This window comes from Camellia sinensis, chromosome 6 (genome assembly GCF_055761805.1).
Source record: "Camellia sinensis isolate YWXY chromosome 6, ASM5576180v1, whole genome shotgun sequence".
NCBI lineage: Eukaryota > Viridiplantae > Streptophyta > Magnoliopsida > Ericales > Theaceae > Camellia > Camellia sinensis.
In genome coordinates this window covers 196,494,629-196,515,576 of record NC_138966.1, presented here as the reverse complement: position 1 = coordinate 196,515,576, position 20,948 = coordinate 196,494,629, and the positions used below count along the sequence as shown (strand labels likewise).

General features: G+C 33.0%; 3 protein-coding genes across 6 annotated transcripts; 1 reads left to right on the top strand and 2 right to left on the bottom strand.

Moving 5' to 3' along the window:
• Window positions 1–3,667: 3,667 nt before the first annotated feature.
• On the top strand, window positions 3,668–13,027 carry LOC114297188 (putative protein phosphatase 2C 40). 4 transcript variants are annotated; one of them, XM_028241575.2, is made up of 5 exons: window positions 3,668–3,987; window positions 5,569–6,759; window positions 7,293–7,557; window positions 8,303–8,431; window positions 12,648–13,027. In XM_028241575.2, the coding sequence occupies exons 2-4, from the start codon at window positions 5,575–5,577 to the stop codon at window positions 8,428–8,430; spliced, it is 1,578 nt and encodes a 525-aa protein (XP_028097376.1). In that variant the 5' UTR covers window positions 3,668–3,987; window positions 5,569–5,574; the 3' UTR covers window position 8,431; window positions 12,648–13,027. The 4 variants fall into 4 exon arrangements, with proteins under 4 accessions (XP_028097376.1, XP_028097373.1, XP_028097375.1 ...); XM_028241572.2 differs by lacking the exon at window positions 12,648–13,027 and adding an exon at window positions 10,350–10,785; XM_028241574.2 differs by lacking the exon at window positions 12,648–13,027 and adding an exon at window positions 8,575–8,997.
• Window positions 13,028–13,528: 501 nt separating this feature from the next.
• On the bottom strand, window positions 13,529–16,826 carry LOC114297185 (heavy metal-associated isoprenylated plant protein 35). The gene is made up of 3 exons (XM_082875817.1): window positions 15,070–16,826; window positions 14,895–14,970; window positions 13,529–14,395 (listed from the first exon to the last, which is right to left on the bottom strand). The coding sequence occupies exons 1-3, from the start codon at window positions 15,118–15,120 to the stop codon at window positions 13,695–13,697; spliced, it is 828 nt and encodes a 275-aa protein (XP_082731943.1). The 5' UTR covers window positions 15,121–16,826; the 3' UTR covers window positions 13,529–13,694.
• A 132-nt stretch (window positions 16,827–16,958) lies between these two features.
• Window positions 16,959–20,467, bottom strand: LOC114297201 (uveal autoantigen with coiled-coil/ankyrin). The gene is made up of 7 exons (XM_028241591.2): window positions 19,996–20,467; window positions 19,838–19,876; window positions 19,709–19,762; window positions 19,534–19,587; window positions 18,277–18,330; window positions 17,899–17,970; window positions 16,959–17,341 (listed from the first exon to the last, which is right to left on the bottom strand). Exons 1-7 carry the CDS (start codon window positions 20,047–20,049, stop codon window positions 17,228–17,230), a joined length of 441 nt encoding a protein of 146 aa, XP_028097392.1. The 5' UTR covers window positions 20,050–20,467; the 3' UTR covers window positions 16,959–17,227.
• Between the last annotated feature and the right edge of the window lie 481 nt (window positions 20,468–20,948).

The following is a 20,948-nucleotide window of genomic DNA, read 5'->3' as shown; positions in this document are numbered from 1 at the left end:
ATCTTCAAAATCTAACTCAAAACGACTACTTGGATTGTTCTTCAATGCCTCATCAAAATACCACCGTAATTGATCCAATGACAAACAAGAATCCCCATATGTACTACATTTTGCTTTTTCAACCCCCAACCAACCACAGTTATAATTGATTGAGACCCCATACTTGTATTTCATTTCTTTGACAACATCCACTGGACGAGTTAAAGGTTTTGCACTTACCTCTTCAAGTATCAGCCCAGAAACTAAGCTGGATGTCATCCTAGCATGTTTACTAGTACGAACCGCCACACCACACGTATGTTCATTGTTCAAAGTTCTTATGTAAAAGAACCCATTTGTTTTTTCAACTGAAGCATGTACACGCCACATACATCCCCTTGATTCCTTATATGCACATTCTGCCGTAACCCTCAGCTTGTCATTTTTAACATACGTAAACTGAAAGCCAACCTCAATAGCATACTTGCACAATACAGTATAGAACTCAACCACACCACTCTCAAACTTTTGTCTAACACTCGTAATATTATTTCGTCAACCAGCTGACAATAACACCATTTCTTAGTGTGAACAAAACTTAGAGAGTGAATTCCTTTCAATATCTACTAGCCTATCACATTCACCATCCACAACATCTACCCAATTAGACCCCACTTCGTCCTCTTGATCAGAAGTACTACATCTAATAACTGAAACATCAACTATATCAACACCATGTGCACAAACAATCCTCAACATATTCAGAAAATTAATATCATTTCGAACCATATAATTCGGATGACCCACAATAGAATATGAAATACACATCGACTCAGGTTGTAAATTCTCCCATGTTTTACACAAAATGCCAACTAATTCCTCAAAATTCAATTCGCATGAAACATTAATGACAATAGTATCATTCCCATATTTGCACAGCAACAACACTGCACTGTCCATCAAAACTGAAAGGAAAAAACAAGAAAAATAAATTGTTCAACATAAAAACACTTCACAAGAACAACATAAAAGTCCAGAGAAATTTCTAATAATTATAATTTTCTTTGGATTATAATAACAAGCTTATAATTTTCTCTGGATTCAAATAAAAGTCCAGAGACATTTACAAACTTATATTCACCTTTAAGATAACAAAAACAAAATCACAGAAAAATTAATGAATCCAGATAGAATCACAGAGAAATTTACTGCTAACTATTAAACACAATCATAGACAAAAAACACACAGAAAATCTGTTATAAAATTATAAGCTTCTCTGTAATTTTCACTGAAGTACAAGCTTACAATTTTCTTTGCGTCATTCTGCAATATTGCACTCATATCAAAATCCAGAGAAATTTACAAACTCATATACACCTTTAAGATTCCCCAAAAACAGTGCACTGCCCATCTAAACTGAAAGAAAAAACACAAAAAATAACTTTTGCTCAGAGAAACAAAAACTTATATTCATTTTCTACAAACTTATAATTTTCTCTGAAGTACAAACTGAAAGTGAATAACAAACTTATAATTTTCTCTCAACTACAAATAAAAGTCCAAAAAATTTAAGAACTTACATTCACTTTCTCAGATTTTATCTGCACTAGAAACTAATAATATGTCCATATGAACTTATAATTTTCTCTGTCATTTTTGTTGGATTATAATAACAAACTAACAAATTTCTCTGGACTATACCAACAAAAATGCAGAGAATGAAATTTCTCTGGTTTAAACAAATTTCTTTGGTTTGAAAAAATACAGAACAAAACTTATCATTAACCAGCATGTTGATGAAAAACAGAGCACGAAAAATGAATTCTGATCAGCATGTTGATGGAAAATAGAGCATGAAAAATGAATTCTAAACATCAAAATGAACCACACTGTCAACACTCTTTGAAATTGATCAAAAAACAAAGAATGGAAAATTAATTCCAAAAATAAAAATCAACTCTATCAAGCTGACCTCTGTCTAAAATTGATCAATAATAGCAAATGAAAAATCTACTCTAAAAATCATAAACTACTTCACTGAGCTAGCCTCTTTTTTAAATTGATCAAAACTGAAAACAAAAACCTAATGCAAAAATATACTCGAAAAACTAATATGAAATGGGAATCCTTGCATAAAATTCAAAACAAAAATAAAAAATTCATGTGGAATCTCTATCGAAATCATACCTGATTCAACTTCACTGAAAAACCTACGCGATCAACACACTATAACACCTACACGATCGTCGTAATCTCTATCGTGAAGTCCACTGTAACACTTTCGAAATCCCTACAAAATCTCTACCGTGAAATCAGTTTCCAAAATCTCACCGTGAAGTCAGCAGTTTGCCAAAATCCAAACGATCTTATGTTATAACGAGGGTAAATTAGGTATTTTATAACATAAAATAAAGTTAAGGAACCTTAGCCATCATAACATATTATTGTGTACCTTTCCTCCTATAAGTTGGGGAGAGACCTTAGGCCAATTTTCCCAATTTTTTAAGTAGAATTAAATTTTCATAAATGTTATGTAGAAAATTTATTTTATCACACAATATCGTAACATTAACACAAACATGTGTAACATTGTCTAAAATTGGCATAACAAAATGTCCAAATTTTTTGTACGTCATGTTGCAAAAGTTTGTAAGTTAGCTATGATTTTTTTAATGTCAATTTATAAAAAAAAAATACGTTTTTTATGGTTAAAATGAGTGTAAATTTTATGATAAAGTTACACATTTTATGGTAGGATATGTACCCATAAATAGCTACATACCAAATTATATTTTTATACGCACATATATATATATATATATATATAACTAAAATAAGAATATTTTTTTGATGTGACAATTTTTTTTTTTTTGAAATTGTTTTTCTCCTTAAATTGGAGGGAAACTTCAATTTGCAGTAAAGCATTTTTGAAAAGTGTGTTTAGTTTTTTGAATAACCAAACAAGTATTTCAAAATTTTCAAAAAATTGAATTTGAAAAACAACAACCAAACAAAGTGATAATTAATTTTTTTTATTCATAAATCTCACACTTTAGCAATTTAATCTCCACCATATGAAAACATTGAGGTAAATTATGGATTGATATGCTAGGTTCGTAGCCATTTTTAATTTTTGTTTTAGGGAAAAGATTATGATATACACTCTAAAAATGGTGTACTATATTTGCATGTTTGATTGGAAGGATTAGAGCATGAGATTGGAATTATTAATTCGCGGGCCCAATTATCTTATGTTTGTTTTGACATTTTGTTTTAAGATTATCAATCTAATGGATAATTAATCCAATAAATTTGTACGATTATTAGTAATGGGGTAGGGGTGGGATTATGAATACTACACTAATTTGATTGGATTATTAATACCTCACTATTAGTCTTGTGAAATGAAACATGGTAAACCTTATAATTAAAGAAGAATGTAATAATTTTATACTTTCTACGTCTAACTTTAAATTAAAAAAAATCATAACCAAAATTAATTGTAATTAAAAAAAATCATAAATTAAGGTTTCGTTTAGAAAATAGATTGACCTTTTGACTATTTTAGCCTAGAGTTAAAAAATTTATTTTGATTAAATTTTATAATTTTTTAAATATTTTGAATAAAATATTATAATTTGATTGAAATATTTTATTTTATTAATTTTTTTAATTTATTTTATTTTTGTACAGAGTCCAAAGTCGCAAGGAAGCAATGAAGGCGGCACATTTCCCTCTAATTTTACCGGCCACTGCTCTCTGTCGGCTAAATCGCAGACACTTTCGTCTCCCTTTCTGTCTAACCATTCAATTCTCTCTCTCTCTCTCTGTCTCTCTCTCTCTTCATTCACAGCTTAAACAACAACTATACATAATACTACACTTGCCCATATAGCTTGTGTGTGTATACATACGTTTATATTTGCATTCAATTTCGTGCAATTCAGATTCTACGCTCAAAAACTCTCCATCTGTGATCTGGGTTTTGCTTTCCGAGTTCCGAAGAGGTCAGTTTCGGTTGTTGATCATATTTGTAAATATATATGTATATATTTATTAGGTATTTTGAATCTATGTGTATATTGTGGTTGGAAATTGGATTTACCTGATATGGTATTGCAGATTAGTTTTATTTTATTTTTTTCTTTTCTTCATTTGAGAATGTGTTTATTCTTTTATATATATATATATATATATCTCTGTACTGAACTCCTATTTTGATTGTTTTGGGTTCTTTTACTCTTAGTGTTTCACTGTCCATTTGATTTAATTCATGCTATAGAATCTTGTCTGACTCATATTAGGAATCAGGATACATGTTATTGAGAGAAAGAGTTAAGAACATGGTTTTGAATCGTAGTATCAGAAATCAAACTCTTTAATTTTTTTCAAATACTTACGAAGGCCCAAAAAAATAAAAATAAAAAATAAAAAATAAAATCTCATTAACAAGCATGTTCTGTCCCTACTTATCACAATAAATTGTTGTAATGATTTTGAATCTGAGGTTCCAACTAATGGCCTGATACTGTTAGGCATCTGTGATATTTTAAACCAATACGAGTTGATTTCTATAGCACTATCTCCATGCTTATTCCATTCTGGGTTGGGCTTCTCTCAGGTTGGGATTTCAACATGAGAGAACTTGAGGGATCCGTGAACCCCATCATAAGTCCTGTTTCGATGATTTGAATTGTTTACTTTTTAAGACTCGTTGAGTAGAGTATTCATGCAAAAAATAAGTTGATCGGATATCGGTAACTATATGCTTGAATCAAGTTTATCTTACAAAAAATGGATGGTTATTCTTGAAATTATATTTGATTTCCATTTTTTAAAAATAAATATGATTAAAATATATAGCTATCGATATTCAATTATCTTAATTTTTTTGCTTGAATATTCTATTCAATGAGTCTAAAAAAGTTAACGGTTCGGATCATCAGAATCGATTTCAAAATGGGTTTACCAAGTCCAAACGCTCTCTCAAGTTGAGATCCCAACTTGAGAGAATTGTATGGTAGAGAAGCTTTGACCATTCATGTCATTTATGACTTTTCAAACAAACCTGTGAAGAGTGCAGGATTCATGCATTTTGGCTTCTGCATAACAAGTTAACAACCACTTGGCTAATGCTTGACTAAAGAGACTTAAGTTTCTCTATTGTAAACCTCTTAAATAATTCACCTATTTGATCTTCTAAGCAATTGGAATTGGTGCTCAAGCTGTATCAGAAATTTTTAATCGGACATGGTTATCTTAAATGAAAACCCACAACTTCTACATGTAGAAGTTTGGAAATATCTGAAATATTGTTTGAATATCCAGCTATGTTGGACAAATATGCTATTTTCTTTCATTATAGATTTCAAAAAGTGATAGGTGCTATTTGGTCTTTCGCCCAGTATTCATATTTTTTGAGTTAGTGGTTGTTGTGTTATTGATCCTTTGCAGTGGGCCACTTAAGTATGTGTTTATTGATCTATTTGGAGAAATTTTGCACTAGTTGTAGCATCTTATGCACTATCCAATGTTGTGGCTTTTCTCTGTTTAGTAAACCACTGATGGAGATATTTATTTTGTTTCAGACAGGAATGATGGTTGGAGATATGACAAATGATTCAGGTGGAGAAATTAAGGTAAGTTTTGGTTATCACTGCAACGGAAAGCTTGGTAACTCACATGACATGGCCAATGGATATGAAACTTCACTTGGGATTAAATTCCAAAGTGCCAGCGGTTCCTTCTCTTGCCTATCTGTGGCTGCCTTAAGTGCCAATGCCACACTCGCCAACACAAATATCTGCAATGGCTTAATCGGGGAAGAAATACTTCCAACTTTGGACTCGCCCAATTCATTTCGAAGAATTCCTTCTTCACCCTCTAGTATGAAGTTGGATCTATTATCATCTTCTCTCCAAAGTAGTATGTCAAACTTAAGTTGTAGTCCTTCCACTCCAAGTGAACCATCTGAATATGATTCATTTTCGTTAAAATCCCTGAGTGCTCCTTCCAGAAGTGAAGGTTTCCTTAATGCTATGGAAGTACAAGTGGCAGGTGGTGCTGCTGGTGAAGACAGAGTTCAAGCTGTTTGTTCTGAAGAAAATGGATGGCTTTTTTGTGCAATCTATGATGGGTTCAATGGAAGAGATGCGGCTGATTTTCTCGCTGGAACATTGTATGAGGCCACTGGGTTCTACCTTAACTTACTGGACTGGGAAATGAAGGAAGAATTGGTAGGAGATTCTGATTCTTTGGATTCAGATTATTCCCTCCATTATATTTTGGAAGATGATGGCAAAACTGCAAGAACCGGTAATGGGGATTCATTTATTGACTGTTTCACCAAGGGACCTTCCTCTGCTAAAATGGAACGATCATCTCATTCATTCAAGCATAAGGTGCTTGATAGCCTCCAACGTGCTGTTAATCAGGCTGAGAGTGACTTCTTGTACATGGTTGAACAGGAAATGGAGGACCGCCCTGATTTAGTATCTGTTGGGTCTTGTGTCCTGGTTGTACTTCTACACGGGAAGGACTTGTATACCCTCAATTTAGGTGATAGCAGAGCTGTATTAGCAACTTGTGGTGAAGGAGTTGGTATGAATGGGAAGAAGCTGCAAGCTATCCAGCTCACTGACAGTCATACAGTGGACAATGAAGTCGAAAAAAATCAACTTATTTGTGATCATCCAGATGATCCTGCAACAATTGTAGCTGGAAGAGTAAAGGGAAAATTGAAGGTCACTAGGGCATTTGGAGTTGGATACCTGAAAAAGGTAGGAAGATTAATTGTGTTTGTTTCTTTAATTAACACATAAATCACATGCATCTTGTCATTGTAAAAGGGTTTGTTCCATTCTCTACTTGAGAATTTAACAAATATAAGTTATCCGAACTTGTGCATTTTGTCTGGAAGTTGACACTTCAAGAGGAACTGAAGTCCACAATCATGCATCTCCTGAATTATACCAACGTCGTTGACTATTCTTTATGGCAAGAAGCAGTACTAGAAGAGAATCAAGCACATTAGGCAGACTTTTAACATTTATGGTGGATATAGATTAAAAAAAAGAAAAGAAAAGAAGAGAGAATAAAAATCCTGTTCCTAAAATACCAAGCTCCCTCATTTAACCTCATTTGCCAAAAATTGACCTAGGAAAGCACTAATGTATACAGCTTGTTCATATAGATGGAAATGATAAAACGATCTAGTTTTGGGGTGGTGAGAGTGGGTACCAGTATCTTGCAACTTGTTTATTAAGACTTGTTTTCTTGACAAGCAACATATAATTCTAGTTTGTTTGTGCAGAAAATTTTGAATGAAGCTTTGATGGGCATTCTTCAAGTTCATAACCTTTTAAGTCCTCCTTATATCACCATACAGCCATCTCTAAATGTCCACGAAATCTCCAGCTCTGATCACTTTGTTATACTTGGGAGCGATGGGTTGTTTGACTTCTTCAGAAATGATGAGGCGGTAAATCTTGTACATTCTTATATCTTGCGCAATCCTTCTGGTGATCCAGCAAAGTTTCTATTGGAGCAGCTTGTAACTAGAGCAGCTGATTCTGCAGGTACAGTGTTACTATCCTACACTTAAAAAAACTTCTTTATTAACTCATTTGATGAGGAACTGGGTCTTTAAAATACCAATTACCAATTTGCTACTTTCTACAAGGTTAGAGCCAATGATTCACAGAATAAAACTCTAGGGAAGCCTTTTGTACAGCATGGCACTATTAATATCACAAAGATCGATGCTTCATTTGACAAAACTAATTCTTTCCATTGTTGCCCCAAAAAGCAAACCCTTATTTGTAGGAATTGCCTACTGGGGATGATGTTTCTGCTCTAGAACTGAGCTTAGTATAGATTATGTGCAATAAAAAGAGAAAAAGAAGAATGATGAACATATCAATCTACATTAGAATGAACTAAGGACGAGAAATGAAGAGCAATTGAACTAGTATAGATTACCAGAACTTCTTGCCTTCTGTTCTTCTTTCCACTATAAGCACATAAATGCTCGATTAGGCACTCCTAATCTTAGATTCTTCTGTGTGCCCCTGCTCCCACTTTGTGTAACTAAGAACAAACCTAGCCAAGTAAACATAAGATATTTCTAGTTTTAGCTTATATGAGCTTCATGGTTTAGAAATTTTGTTCATCATAATAGTTTTGTAGAGATTTGCTAACACAAATTTTAACTGACTAATTGAAATCATATGGTTTTTTCCAACAATTCTAACTTCAAAATAGCTATATATTGCATATTATTCAGTGCCTAGATTTTCAAAGGCATTATTTTCATCATTTCAGGTTTCAGTACAGAAGAATTAATGAGTATACCAGCTGGTAGGAGAAGGAAATACCATGATGATGTAACTGTTATTGTAGTCATCCTGGGAACAAATAAGCGCACTGCAAAGGCATCAACTTGCCTGTGAGGTAGTATTTTGCATCTATTTCCTTACTTCCAAGATTACAAATATCTCCTACTTTGTAATACTACTTTTGGGGTTGTATATATTTCATTCATGATATCCAAACTCTCTGATGGAACAAACACAGCTCTTGATTTTACCATTCAGTTTTGAAATGCATTCAACACCTGATTGAGCACCATTGTACAAAAATATGGGAGGCAATTCCATTTTTCTCTGCTATAAGAAAAAGAATTCTTATCCTGAAAATGGTGAAAAGGTGAGGGTTGGCAAAGAAGCTGAATGGATTGCAGCAACCTTGTTGCTTAGAACATTGCCAGTAAATGGTCTTGTAAACTTCATAAACCTTTTTCTCTTCAACATGTTAATACCATTCCAATTGTTGGTGCCCATCGTTGGCGATGTTTCGTGTAGCTTTTGGGGGCTGCTTATGGTTTAGTTTAGTTTAGTTGTTTTTTTATTTACTTATTTTATTTTATTTTTTTTAATTTGAGAATTTGTACCAGAGTATTTTGTAAAACTTTTGCGTACAACTTATGATATAAAAAATAACTTAAATAAGTTGAAAAATATTGGGAAGTTAGTGAGGTATGCTTTTAGCTTATACTTTTTGGTTTTCCGCTTTCAGTTTATGAAAAGTTGTACCAAAAAAGCCAGTGATAGCTTCTTGGCCCTTCAAGCTTCTACAAGTTAATTACTTGTTAATTATTTGTGCTATCTTTATTTGATTGAATTTTATTTTGTGCCCACAAATAAATTAATGATACTAGTGCAGAATAGAGTATCTATACCTTTGCCACTGGCCAAAATTTTACGCATGCATCTCCTTTTTTTAGAAGTATATATATATATATATATATGTGAGATTATACCTAATAAAATATCTTGACAATGGTGAAGTTGAGTTTCAATATTATTGCATGTAAGATAATAGGTCGAAGTAGGGTAGAGAGGAATAGGATCCTTTGTGGATCTCCCCTGCTCCCCTATTCCAAAACCCCTCTCCATCACATGATGGCTTTGGCCTCTTGAAGTGGGGGAAACATTGTCTTTACATTACGAGGACTGTCTCTTGCCTCCATAATCTTCATTAATGAGTGGCCTTCATTGGCACACTATTTTTTTTTTAGAGGGCCCATAGTACAATAATTCCATCCCATCCTTTAGAAAAAGAACATATTTGATGCGCAAGTCTCTCGCTTACAACATGGTCTTGGAGAGGTCGTGTCGTATTATATTCGATAGCATTATAGTATAATTCAGTTCTCGCTCAATATACCAAGTAAAATGCTTCTTGAATTGTTAAAAAATGTCTTGTGGGCTTAGTTCACTTCTTCAAAAGGAGGTCTTATTACAACCCTTCCTCATGCTATTTAGCCTAGGAGGGTCACCTTTTCTTTTTCCTGTGGACCAAGGAGGACCACTGAGAAATGCCATTTGTTTTGGAATACAGATGTTATCTTATCTTTGAAAATGTAAAGATTAACCTGGAATGGTTGACCTCCTTCACAAGTCTTGTGGCAACTCAAAGGATAAGCAACTGTATATAAAATATATGCACACATATTCTGAGGTTCTCTTTTGACTTGAGCCTTAAGAATGTCAAATGGGTCATCAAGTGGCTAGGAGAATAAGAAACCCAATAGAGCTTTTAGGTAGTCCATTGACCCAGTGTAATCAGAGCTCTTATAGCAAGGGATTGTAAATCTTTTGTAGCTAGAGAGTAATTATTGTTGGTTCAAATCATAGGCAAAATGAAAAAAATAGTTATATTTATTTTTTGGGGGTTGGACTAGCATTACTATTTAATTGTTTTGTTAATTCATCAGTTGATGTGATTAGTGTCATCTTTATCCAAATGCGATCACCTAACATTACTCATTAGTATTTGTGTAATTTTTATTTTTTTAAATCTGTTTTAGGTAGGTCAAATTATGCTATTCAACTCTTCATGAAGAGGACTAATGCCCTATGAATATTCTATGGTGAAGAAAGGAGAGTTTTAAAGTATGCCCACTACAAATCTGCAAACAATGATCAGAGAGAATTATATGTGCTATGACTGTTGCCTCATATATTGAAATTGAATAATGGCACATGGGCAACAGGGGTACCCTTTCAATGCTCAAACTAGGGCTCCTAGTGAGACCTGTCCCTGAGACAGGTTAGTTGGAGGGTGCCAACAGTTTTTATGGCCTTGAATTTCTACTGGTTTTGGAGGCTTTGGACAACAGTCATTTGTTATCTTATTTTTAGACTTCTTAGTATGGAAAGTTGAGTTGTGATAAACGCTTTAAACAGTGTAAGTTACAAGTTTAAATTTTGACGAGTGCTGGACTCTCCTCGGGGTCAATCTCAGGATATGTTTAATAATTTATTTTTATTTTTTTTGAATCGACAAAAATCAGTTATTAGTTGTTAGATTAGTATATATAGAAGTTAATCTCTCCATTCTTTGCAAAGCTCAACAACCCTTCTAGGGAGAGTTGAACCCACGATCTCTTTTAGGGATTAAGTTTTTAGGAAAGTCATGATGGCTAGCTAGACAAAACTCTTAGAAAATTCATGATATTTGATAATTACTTAGTATGCATAGGAGGGAAAAACTACATGTATCTAGATTAATCAGGATAAAACTCTTTATACCCTTGTTATCAAAAGAGAAATCTGTAAATTGTAAATTATATTTTAGTACACAATCATGTTGGTATTTTTATTCTATCTCCATCACTCGAATGTTGGTATAATGGGTGAAAGCAATGAATGATGAACTTGAAGCCTGTTTTGAGAACTTTTGATTTTTTACCAAGTTTTTTGGTTTTTTTGGTAGTGATTTGAGAAGTTGGTAAAAAGTTAGTGTTTTTGCTTCTTGGTTTAATATTTTTTAAAAGTGTCACATCACTCTAAAATAACCAAAATATCCTTACTTTTTGCATGTCAACAATTTTTTGAATTAATTAATCATAATGTTTCAGAGGATAGTTTGGTAAATTTTTAAGTGACTTTTTTGAGTCTTCCCAAATGAGATCAATGACATTTTTGCCAGGGTTGGCATTTTTGGAAAGTTGCTCAAAACGTAACTTTTTGCTGCGTCGCCAAAACGGCACTGAATTTGGGTTGTTGAGATTGGCAAAATTGTCTTTTTAAGTCAAAGCACTATATAAAGGCAAATTCTATTCACAAAACATAAGAAATTTCAGCACACATTATTTATTTTATTTGGATATAAATTTTTAAATAAGAGGTAAATTTTCGGACATAAATTGATGGATAAAAAATAAATTCTTCAAAAGGTAAATTACAAATAAGTGTTAATAGTTTGACTTAATTTCTATCAAGTCATAAGTCTTAATAAAATTATTGCTATATATAATTTTTTATGACGATTTTTTACTTATGTCGTTAAAAGTTGATAATTAGTGATTTTTTTTATCACATTTTAAAAAAAGTATCGTTAAAATTTACAATTAGTGACGTTTTTCTGTGACGAATTTTCAAACGGTTGTTGAAAGTTAAAAATTAGTGACATTTTTTTAAACTATCACTAAAACTTGACTTTTTATAACAATTTTCAAACTATGCTGAAAATTAATAATTACTAACGTTTTTTAATAGTGATCAATGAAAAAGATTATTAATTATCATATGATTTATTGGACAATAAATTTATCAATTAGAACCTACCTGTAAGTCTCCGCTGTTCAAATATATATTCCGTTTAACTGTTTATATCCGAACAATAATTTTTTGGTTATAATATTCGAAATTTTGACTTTTGTTCAAAAATTAATACTCGAACGATACAAATAATGTGTAGTAAAATTTTGTTGTGATCTATAGAATTACCCCTATTAAAAGATCTATTAGGAAAAAAGTCAATTTATTGGTTTATTTGCGTTACATCATTTTTCTATTTTTTTACACATGTTTTCAAAAAAATAAATAAATAAAAAAAAAACCACTCGCTAAAATGGGCCGAAATATAAACAACTGAAGTCAGTGCAAAGGCCAAGTAACCCAAACATCAAAATAGCTTAAACTGAAATTCTAGGTTTCATCTCCAATCTACATTCTAATCTTAATGGGTTCCTTCAGCGATCCTTGGCATCTGAGGACATGGATATTCCGAACTGCACTTGTACTCATGGGCCCAAGCATGGCTTAAGGTGTTTTGTTGTTTCAAATAATTCTTCATGGTGTGCAGATGATATTTTTGACAGGATGCTTATTGATGGAGCTTGGCAACAACATTCCTTGCAAGCTGGTGCTGCTTGGGTGGGATTGGATAGCAATGGAAATCTGATTGTTAAACCACGTATGTCCTTTTTTGCTGCTTCATCAGCTCTTGTGATATTTAAAAGCGCTAAAATGGTGTCTTCACTCTCAAATTAAAGCTATTTCTGTTCTTACGGACACTCAGGAATTGATCCTTCAATTACTGACACCGCGACTGGAATTTGGAAACTTTGTTAGCTGATATTAAGTATGTATGTTAGTTTTTTGATTATGTCTGTATTTATAAGATTCCTAGAGTAGAAGTTAAACTTGTGCATGAAGAGGCACAACTAGCTTGTTGTTATAGAAGCACAAGGTTGTAATCTGTCTTTCTTGCTTTGTGTTGGTGTTGTTTTGTTTGTCTGTTTGTCAACTTTAATCTATCAAAGTCTCATAATCCTTGAAAAAAAAAAAAAAAAAAAAAACTAAATATAAATATTATTATGTGTTTAGAAAAAATATTTAAAATTTTAGTGTATGAATTAGATTTAGGGAAAATTATACATTAGTGACATTTTTATAAAATATTTACATATGGAAAAGTTTCTAACTATAAACTATAAGAATTAATGTTCGTAAAGTTTATCATTGATTTGAATTTTTTTTTTTTAAATACGTTGAAGTGTAATTTCTCCCTTAGATTTATTCTCAAAAATTAATCTTGCGGTCCTAAATTACTGACAATTTTTTATTTTAAAAACAATCTTTCTATCACAATTTGATTATATTTCGAAATTTTTGTATCCTGAGATTTTAATGATTCAACAACTACAATTAAATCAAAATAACTGGAAAAAAAAAAAATATTTGAAACAACAAATTCATGTTCACACTTAATTTATATTTTATATATATATATATATAGATAGATATGTACATTTTGACAACATGACCTATCTTCTCTCTCCATGCACCAAACACTACTCGATGCATTTCTAGCCATCTTCATCATGATCAAAACATCAACCACCGTCTGATTCCAACAAAATGGATCACATGATATGACACCCACTAGGGTTCTCATCGCTGAAAATCTGGAAAGAATCCAACGGCGTAGCATGCACTGCATAAACCTGAGGTTGCACGTATGCATACGTGTACGGTGATGATGGAATATAGTAATTGGGACCACCGCTTTTACCAGGGTGGGCCGCATTGTAACTGACCACGTAGGCCGGATCAGGTACAAATGTTGGCGGGTATGGGTCTGGATTCTGACGTGTAAGGCCCAGATTAATCTGATCCATAACTTGAGCTGGACCCACATTTTGATTTTGAGATCCAGTGCTTGCCAGTGCACCAGATAAAGATGAACCGCCACTACCATTATTACCTTTATGCCCTTTCTTTTTCTTCTTTTTACCACCATGCCCTCCACCACTACTCTCAACAGCTCCATTGTTTTCCTTCGCCGGGGACTTCTCTCCGGCGGGACCACCACCATCGCCGCCGCCACTATTTTTGGCATTCTGAGTTGGGTTTTCTGTTTTCTCAACAAAACTGTTTTCACTTCCATTTGGGCCTTTTCCATTCTCTGATTTGCCGGAGTTCTTCTCTTTTCCGGCGACTTTTTCCGGCCAAATCTCAGCGTGTTTTCCGGTTTTAATCATTTTCTTGATCAGAGTCTCTGCTTTTACATTTCCAGTGACTGTGACTTTTTGTTGCTGCGAATCAATGGTTGTGGTATAAACACCTGCACATATATAGAAAGAAAAGCGCATGTGATTTAAAAAAAAAAAAAAAAACTTATAGTATAGTTTCCTCTGGTTTTGTTATCATTTCCTCTGTTTTTTTCATTTTATTATTATTATTATTATTTTTTTTTTTTATAAGAAACAAAAACAGAGTATAGTTTGAAAGCAACCATCATTTTCATATAAATTTAGAAAACAGTTTTTGAAATTTTGCAAAAACAATTTTTTTGGTCTTTTCTAGAAAGTGGGTTATTTGAAAGGTTTTTTTTTTTTTTTTAAAAAAAAAATCGAAAATAGTTTTGGGAACACTTTGCCAAACAATTGTTTTGTGGTAAATAAAAACACAACCAAACAGTTTCTTTGAATGTTTGGTTATGTTTTGTTGTACTCTGTTTTCTTTTCTTTTCCTAAACAGTTTCTTTGAATGTTTGGTTATGTTTTGTTGTACTCTGTTTTGTTGGGAACCATAGTGAAGTGAGGATTTGAATTGAGCATTACCATCGATGCTTTGTAGAACTTTCTTGACTTTTCTCTTGCATCCTTCACAGTGGATGGGGACTTTCAAAACCCATGTCTGAAAACACACACAATTAGTATTAATATTAGCTCAAAAACATTAAAAGCAAAGTAAACAACAGTTTTGATGATGTTGATTATATGTATGTATATATACCTGGTATGTGAGTGGCTCCGATGGAGGTTCTTCAGCAGATGTAGTGGCCATCAGAGAGAAGAGAGGGATGGTAGTGGATGAGAGTGCTTTGAAGGTTATTTAATACCAGGAATGAAAGATGAGAGAGACCTGAGAGTGAAGTGTAATAGTCTCTGCCGTCTATATAGCTAGCAAAAGTAACCAGTTCCATTGTTGGGGGCATTTATTTATATATATTGTAAATAAGGGTGGTCGGGTTGACCCGCAAAATGGAGCTCAAGCCTTTTCACAAGCAGGGCTGGGATCAATTTTAGGCCCAAGTCATACCCAACGGACTTAGCCAAGATAGGCTCATGAGCTGGTCAACGACAGGTACAGAGATTTAAGTGCTATTATTTGGGATGATTTTCATAATTTTTGACGGGTCACGGGTCAACCTAACGGGTGGCGTATTGCTAGCCAACGGAGAGGCATGGCATGGCATGCCAAGTGAGGATCCTTATGGTAAAGTGTTTATCATCTTATATATTATTATATTAATTTAATAGATTTTATTACTCATATCTATTACTAATATACACAAATATAATCATTGTAACATATTACTAAATTTCTCTTTATACTCGCGCATAGCAACTCCAATACTAATGCGTATTTTATCTAACCAAGTACATAAAAAAAAAATTATAATATTTTTAACCCATTTTCTTAATTTAAAAGTGCATGCGGGGTGGTACGCTCGAATGCTTAGGTGACTTTATGAGAGACATGGACAGTTTTTTTTATTTTGTAACATTCATCTTTAAGAATTTTGTTCCTGAAAAGGCTTCACCAATGTACCATATTGACAGCAAAATAATGTTAAAAGTTTTCAATTATTTGAGTTTTAAAAAGAAGTGCCCCTTAGAAACACCAGCACCATCTTCAGGATTGCAATCTTTGGTGAAAATAATTCATTAAACTGCTGCAGATCAGATCCCATGTGAACTGTGGGCTCACAACACCCTGTCTAGCTATTGCTTGCTCCTTTGAATTTTGCTCCCTGGCTTCATTTGACTAGGAAATAGTGAAGACTTGACCAAACAATTCAATCCAGGAAATGATATGCAAACAGAATTTTTATACAAAATTTAAGACAACAATAATATAGCAATGACATTTTTACAATTGTGAACAAAAGTGATTAATATTTTGACTTCCAACGAAACCTTATATGCACAGCTAAAGCATTCTAATGGCCAACTAACACTAATGTTGTGTTTGGTTGGGAGATTTGAGGAAGGATTTGGAAAGAGAAATGAAAAAGATAGGTAAAATGTGAATAAAACATGCCTATATTTCACCTAAGTTTCAGGCACCTTTTCTCTTTCCCTTTCCAAATCCCTCCCCAAATCCCCCAATCAAACACAGTATAAGAGACCATAGCTAGGGCAACAAATGGGATTAGATACTTGGAGAGATTTTCATAATGGCTTCAAAAGCTCAAGAGGACACTGATAGGTCAACCTCACATGATCTTAAAACTAAAGCTAAAACCCTCTCTAGCACCAATTAGTTTTACGACGGATGGTGAAAGCAATCTTAACAGATTGAAAGGAACACCTTATGGAGAAAGATTTGGAATCATAAACATAACATTGTAAATAAAATAAAATATTAATCAAAAAGTACTGAATAAATTCTAAACAGGCACATCAAATAGAGAGAGGGATGTGAATGGTGTCTTTCACCATAAAGTGTAGCAGTTATGAGGATAGTAAATGAGAGTATCAACCAATCCCGTGATTTAAAGTGAAGAGACCGTCCAATGCCAAACAGATCACCATCATCACTCAAATCTACTGTAGATAATAGGTTAAAAGTATAACATCCAATATTCTTCATACCTTCCGATGTAAAAAGAAAATAAATAAATAAATAATTGAGTCTAAAAGACCCATTCATTAAACAGTAAGGAATGAGCCCAAAATATGAAACAATACAATTACAAATTTAAATGTCATTCCAGACCCAATTACGCCAGATAAGAGATCTGTATTGAGCTAGACAACAAATGTTTTGCCTTTTTAAATTACTGAACACAATGCACAACATTGAGAAAATAAAAGGAAGCAAAGGGATGCTTATCTTCTCTAGAATAGGCTCTAAAATGAAGAACGGAAACGCAGGGGAAATAAGTCTATTGTTCAGTGTCCTTAATATTATCATCCTTAGGCAAATCTTGAACTTTCTCATCATTGCTTTTGACCTTGGCACCTTCAGCCTCTTTAACTTCCCCTGGAACATCCTGCAACTACAAAAGTTTCAAGATAATCAGTTTTTTGTTTTTTTTTTTGACAGAACAAAAACAAAAACTTGTTTTAAGTACACAAATATTTTGAAAACAAAGAAACATGTTAGGTGGTAGAGAGTGGCCAAATGTGGTGGCTGGCCAAAGATGGCAGTCTGGTCACCAAAGGGTGGACAAAGGTTATAGAAGGTCATTCATTGGAGGATAGCCAGAGGTAAGAGGTGGTGGGTGCATGGTGTGGGTGGTGGTCGAAAGTGGAGGAGGGACTAATAACTTATTTTGGAGGAAAAATAAAACACCTATTTTTGTTTCCAAAAATTTTGAAAATTTTGAAATCAATTCCACTTTTATGAAAATAAAAACAAACAAAATTTTGTTATCAGTTTCAAAAAAATTAAAACAAAAATAAAAATCAGAAAACAAATGCTAACAAACAACCCTTTAGATTTTCAAAATAATCAGTTCATACATGGCTTTTGAAAGTATAGAATGTTGTTAGGAAATGACTTAATGAATAGCCAAAGGACATGCACAAGTTACAAATTCCCAAGATAGCTTACCCCTAAGTTTCTTAAGCTAGCAGTAACATCCTCTTGCTGCTGCTGGAGAGTGGTCCTCAGTTCTTGAAATTCCTAGTTTTCATGCAAATAAAGCAAATTTACGCATACCATTCTATATAATATCATATATATATATATATATACCATTCTAGGGGTGACCATTGGTTCAATGGTTAAGACTTGACCTAATAACCTTGAGGTTATGGGTTCAAGTCTTGGGCCCACCACTTTGTGTATTATGCCAAAGGTTAGGTGTGGACTCAATCTTTACCCTCCCAAACACACATTAATGTGTACTAAGTGGGCGTTGTTTTTGTTTTTATATATATATATATATATTAAAAGGTCAAACTGGGGAAAATATTGAGTGTTGCTCACTGATCGAAGTTGGTCCACTTCAACATTGAGTGATTTCTTTAGTTCTGAAAGCTCCTGCATTGAGTAAGAAAAAAGTATAGGAGTTGCTGGAAGATAACATTGACAAGTTTAAATAGCACCTGAAGCACAAAAAACTGTTTGCAATAATCCAATTGGCAAGGGTTAGACGGAGAAAACTAATGTCTACAAAACATAAAGGTCTACAAAGTATCATTTTCATTTTCTGCATTTCCGTTTTTCTTGCTTTCGAAAACAGAACAATGAAACATTAAAAAACACATAGATTGCATATCATTTATATTTTTGTGCGAAAGTAATTTTAGAAAACAATTTGGCAAACAAATGAAACTATTGAAAACAACTTCAACCACAAAAAATGAAACTTCAAAACGTAAATCTCACAAATATGCTACATTTCCAACAATAACCACAACCAAAAGAGTGACTGTCGATGCAACTTAGGCTTTTAACAAGGCAATTTGTTCAAGGACAACTATCATCCAAGTCAAGAAAAACACAATTTTGTCTATTCACAATAGGACCACCCCAATAAAAAACCATTAGCAAATGCTAGGCTTCCTACAAATTTGGTAACTGCAATGGAAAGGATTGCCCTTTTGACAGGGCAGTCCAAACATTTTGCCAAAACAATTAATTTATGGAAGGACAAAACTGTCATCCAAGTTAAGATTCTAAAAGATCTTAAAAGATAGTTTTGCTCATTCATCTTAAAATTCTCCAGACAAAAGCCAATGCTGCCTTGGCAATAAGGGTAGCTCAGTGGAAAACCATAAGCAAGACAACTTGAAAAAACAAAAACACCTAGTATCAAAACATAATCCCGAACAAACTCACTTAATGGTTGGTTCATTAAGGGTACGTGTTTTCTAAATTGGTGGCTTTGTATGAAGTCTATTTTTGACCATGATAGAAACTGAAATTTTGAAAGGGTTTTCTTCTAATTTTCAAAATTATATTCAAGGTAAAGGCATCATCATAGAAATGAGAATGCACGATATACAAAACAAATAAAAGCTAGAGGATGGCATAAGAAACACACAAAACAAGCACCCAAGTATTGCACAAACCACACAAAGGACTAAAAGAGGTTTGTGTTCCAACAAGAAGCACAATTTTCAGCTCAATGACTGACTATCAAAGCGTATATTCCATGTATGAAACATTTTATATGATGCATAATCAAGGGAAGAAGAAGAAGTAATTTAAATTTAAATCAGATTAAAGAGCTAAACTTACATCGCGGTAGACCTTAACTTGAGTGTCTAACTTTGACCTCCAACCTTGTAGATCCTAATAAATGTCAAGCAAAACAAACATCTGTTTATAGCCACAAATAAAAATAGAAAAAGATGGAAAACAAACAAATAAAAATAAATAAATAAAATAAGAATTTGTGTTGATTGGAATCTACCTGTTTCAACCCTTGAATCCTACCAAGAAGTTCTTGCCTGGATTCGCTCAATTCCTGAGAAACAAACAAGGAATAAGCTCCCAAAATTACAACAAGCTAACACTCGAAGCCCAAAACATTTCATCTCACCGCAATCTTCGAATTAATAGGCGTTATGTTCTCCTTCTTCTGAAAAACAACCACAACAACAACAACAAAAAATTGCAAATCAGTAGCGAACGAGCAAAAATTCAATCCAAACCCAAAACCCAGATTTCAACATAGAGAGATAGAGAGAAGTGAATTACGGAGGAGAGAGGAGCGGGAGGAGGCACAGAGGGAGCTGAATCGGAGTTTGCCATCAAGAGAGAAGAGAAAATTGAATTCTAGGGTTTAGGGTTTGGGATCTTGGATTAGATGATATAAATGGCTGAGAGAGAGAGAGAGAGAGAGAGAGAGAAAAGATAAAGAAAAAATGAAAGTTGAAACTCTGTTTGTGTTTGTGTGTGTGTCGCTAACTACTATGGGGCTGTGAAATGGAAGGAGGAGATAGAGATTTATGAGATTCAAATTTTCAAAAATTTTGAGAGTGTTTTGTTTGGGCGGGTCCGATCCGATCGTGATGGGGCGAATTCTTTTTCAACTTGAGAGAAAGAGAGAGAGAGGTTCACATGACTACTGTTTCCAATTGCTTTTTCGTCGGTGTTTGTTTGTGTTTCGAATGGGAATCGCCACAAATCATGTTCCGGCCATTTGTAAAAGAGTAAGATTAGAGATTTTAAAAAATTTATTAAAATTTTCATTAAATGTTTTATATGGCCGTGGATTCACACATCTCATGTGAGTTTCCTATCATATGAAATATTTGGTATAACTTTTAAGATTTTTAATATTTTTTATTTATAAAATTTTAATTAAACTCAGATTATATATTAAATTTTGAATTTATTTAGTTTTTCAAAAAATTATTAAAAACCATTCAAGGTTTGATTTTAATAATAAAATTATTTTTTAATTAGCTTTTAATTTAAATTATTGACCTTTTTTTTAGGTAAAATAGATAAAAAATATATATACAATTTGTCACTAAACTCATGTACATAAAATGTTTAAAATATTATTATTTTTAATAATTAAAATATATTTTTCTGTCAATTTTACGTAATAAAAATATACATGTGATTTAAATTAACAAAATTAAAAAATTATTATATTATAAAAATCAAACCCTGAATTATTTTATTTTTTTATTTTGTAATTT

Excerpts from the sequence above, each read along its gene's own strand:
- LOC114297201 (XM_028241591.2), bottom strand. The coding sequence starts at position 20,049 with ATGGCAAACTCCGATTCAGCTCCCTCTGTGCCTCCTCCCGCTCCTCTC. Across the intron at positions 19,877-19,995 it reads CTCCCGCTCCTCTCTCCTCC|AAGAAGGAGAACATAACGCC; the intron begins GTAATTCACTTC and ends GTTGTTTTTCAG. Across the intron at positions 17,971-18,276 it reads AAGTGGACCAACTTCGATCA|GAATTTCAAGAACTGAGGAC; the intron begins GTGAGCAACACT and ends CATGAAAACTAG.
- LOC114297185 (XM_082875817.1), bottom strand. The coding sequence starts at position 15,120 with ATGGCCACTACATCTGCTGAAGAACCTCCATCGGAGCCACTCACATAC. Across the intron at positions 14,971-15,069 it reads CGGAGCCACTCACATACCAG|ACATGGGTTTTGAAAGTCCC; the intron begins GTATATATACAT and ends GTGTGTTTTCAG. Across the intron at positions 14,396-14,894 it reads AGTTCTACAAAGCATCGATG|GTGTTTATACCACAACCATT; the intron begins GTAATGCTCAAT and ends ATATATGTGCAG.
- LOC114297188 (XM_028241575.2), top strand. The coding sequence starts at position 5,575 with ATGATGGTTGGAGATATGACAAATGATTCAGGTGGAGAAATTAAGGTA. Across the intron at positions 6,760-7,292 it reads GAGTTGGATACCTGAAAAAG|AAAATTTTGAATGAAGCTTT; the intron begins GTAGGAAGATTA and ends TTGTTTGTGCAG. Across the intron at positions 7,558-8,302 it reads TAGAGCAGCTGATTCTGCAG|GTTTCAGTACAGAAGAATTA; the intron begins GTACAGTGTTAC and ends TCATCATTTCAG.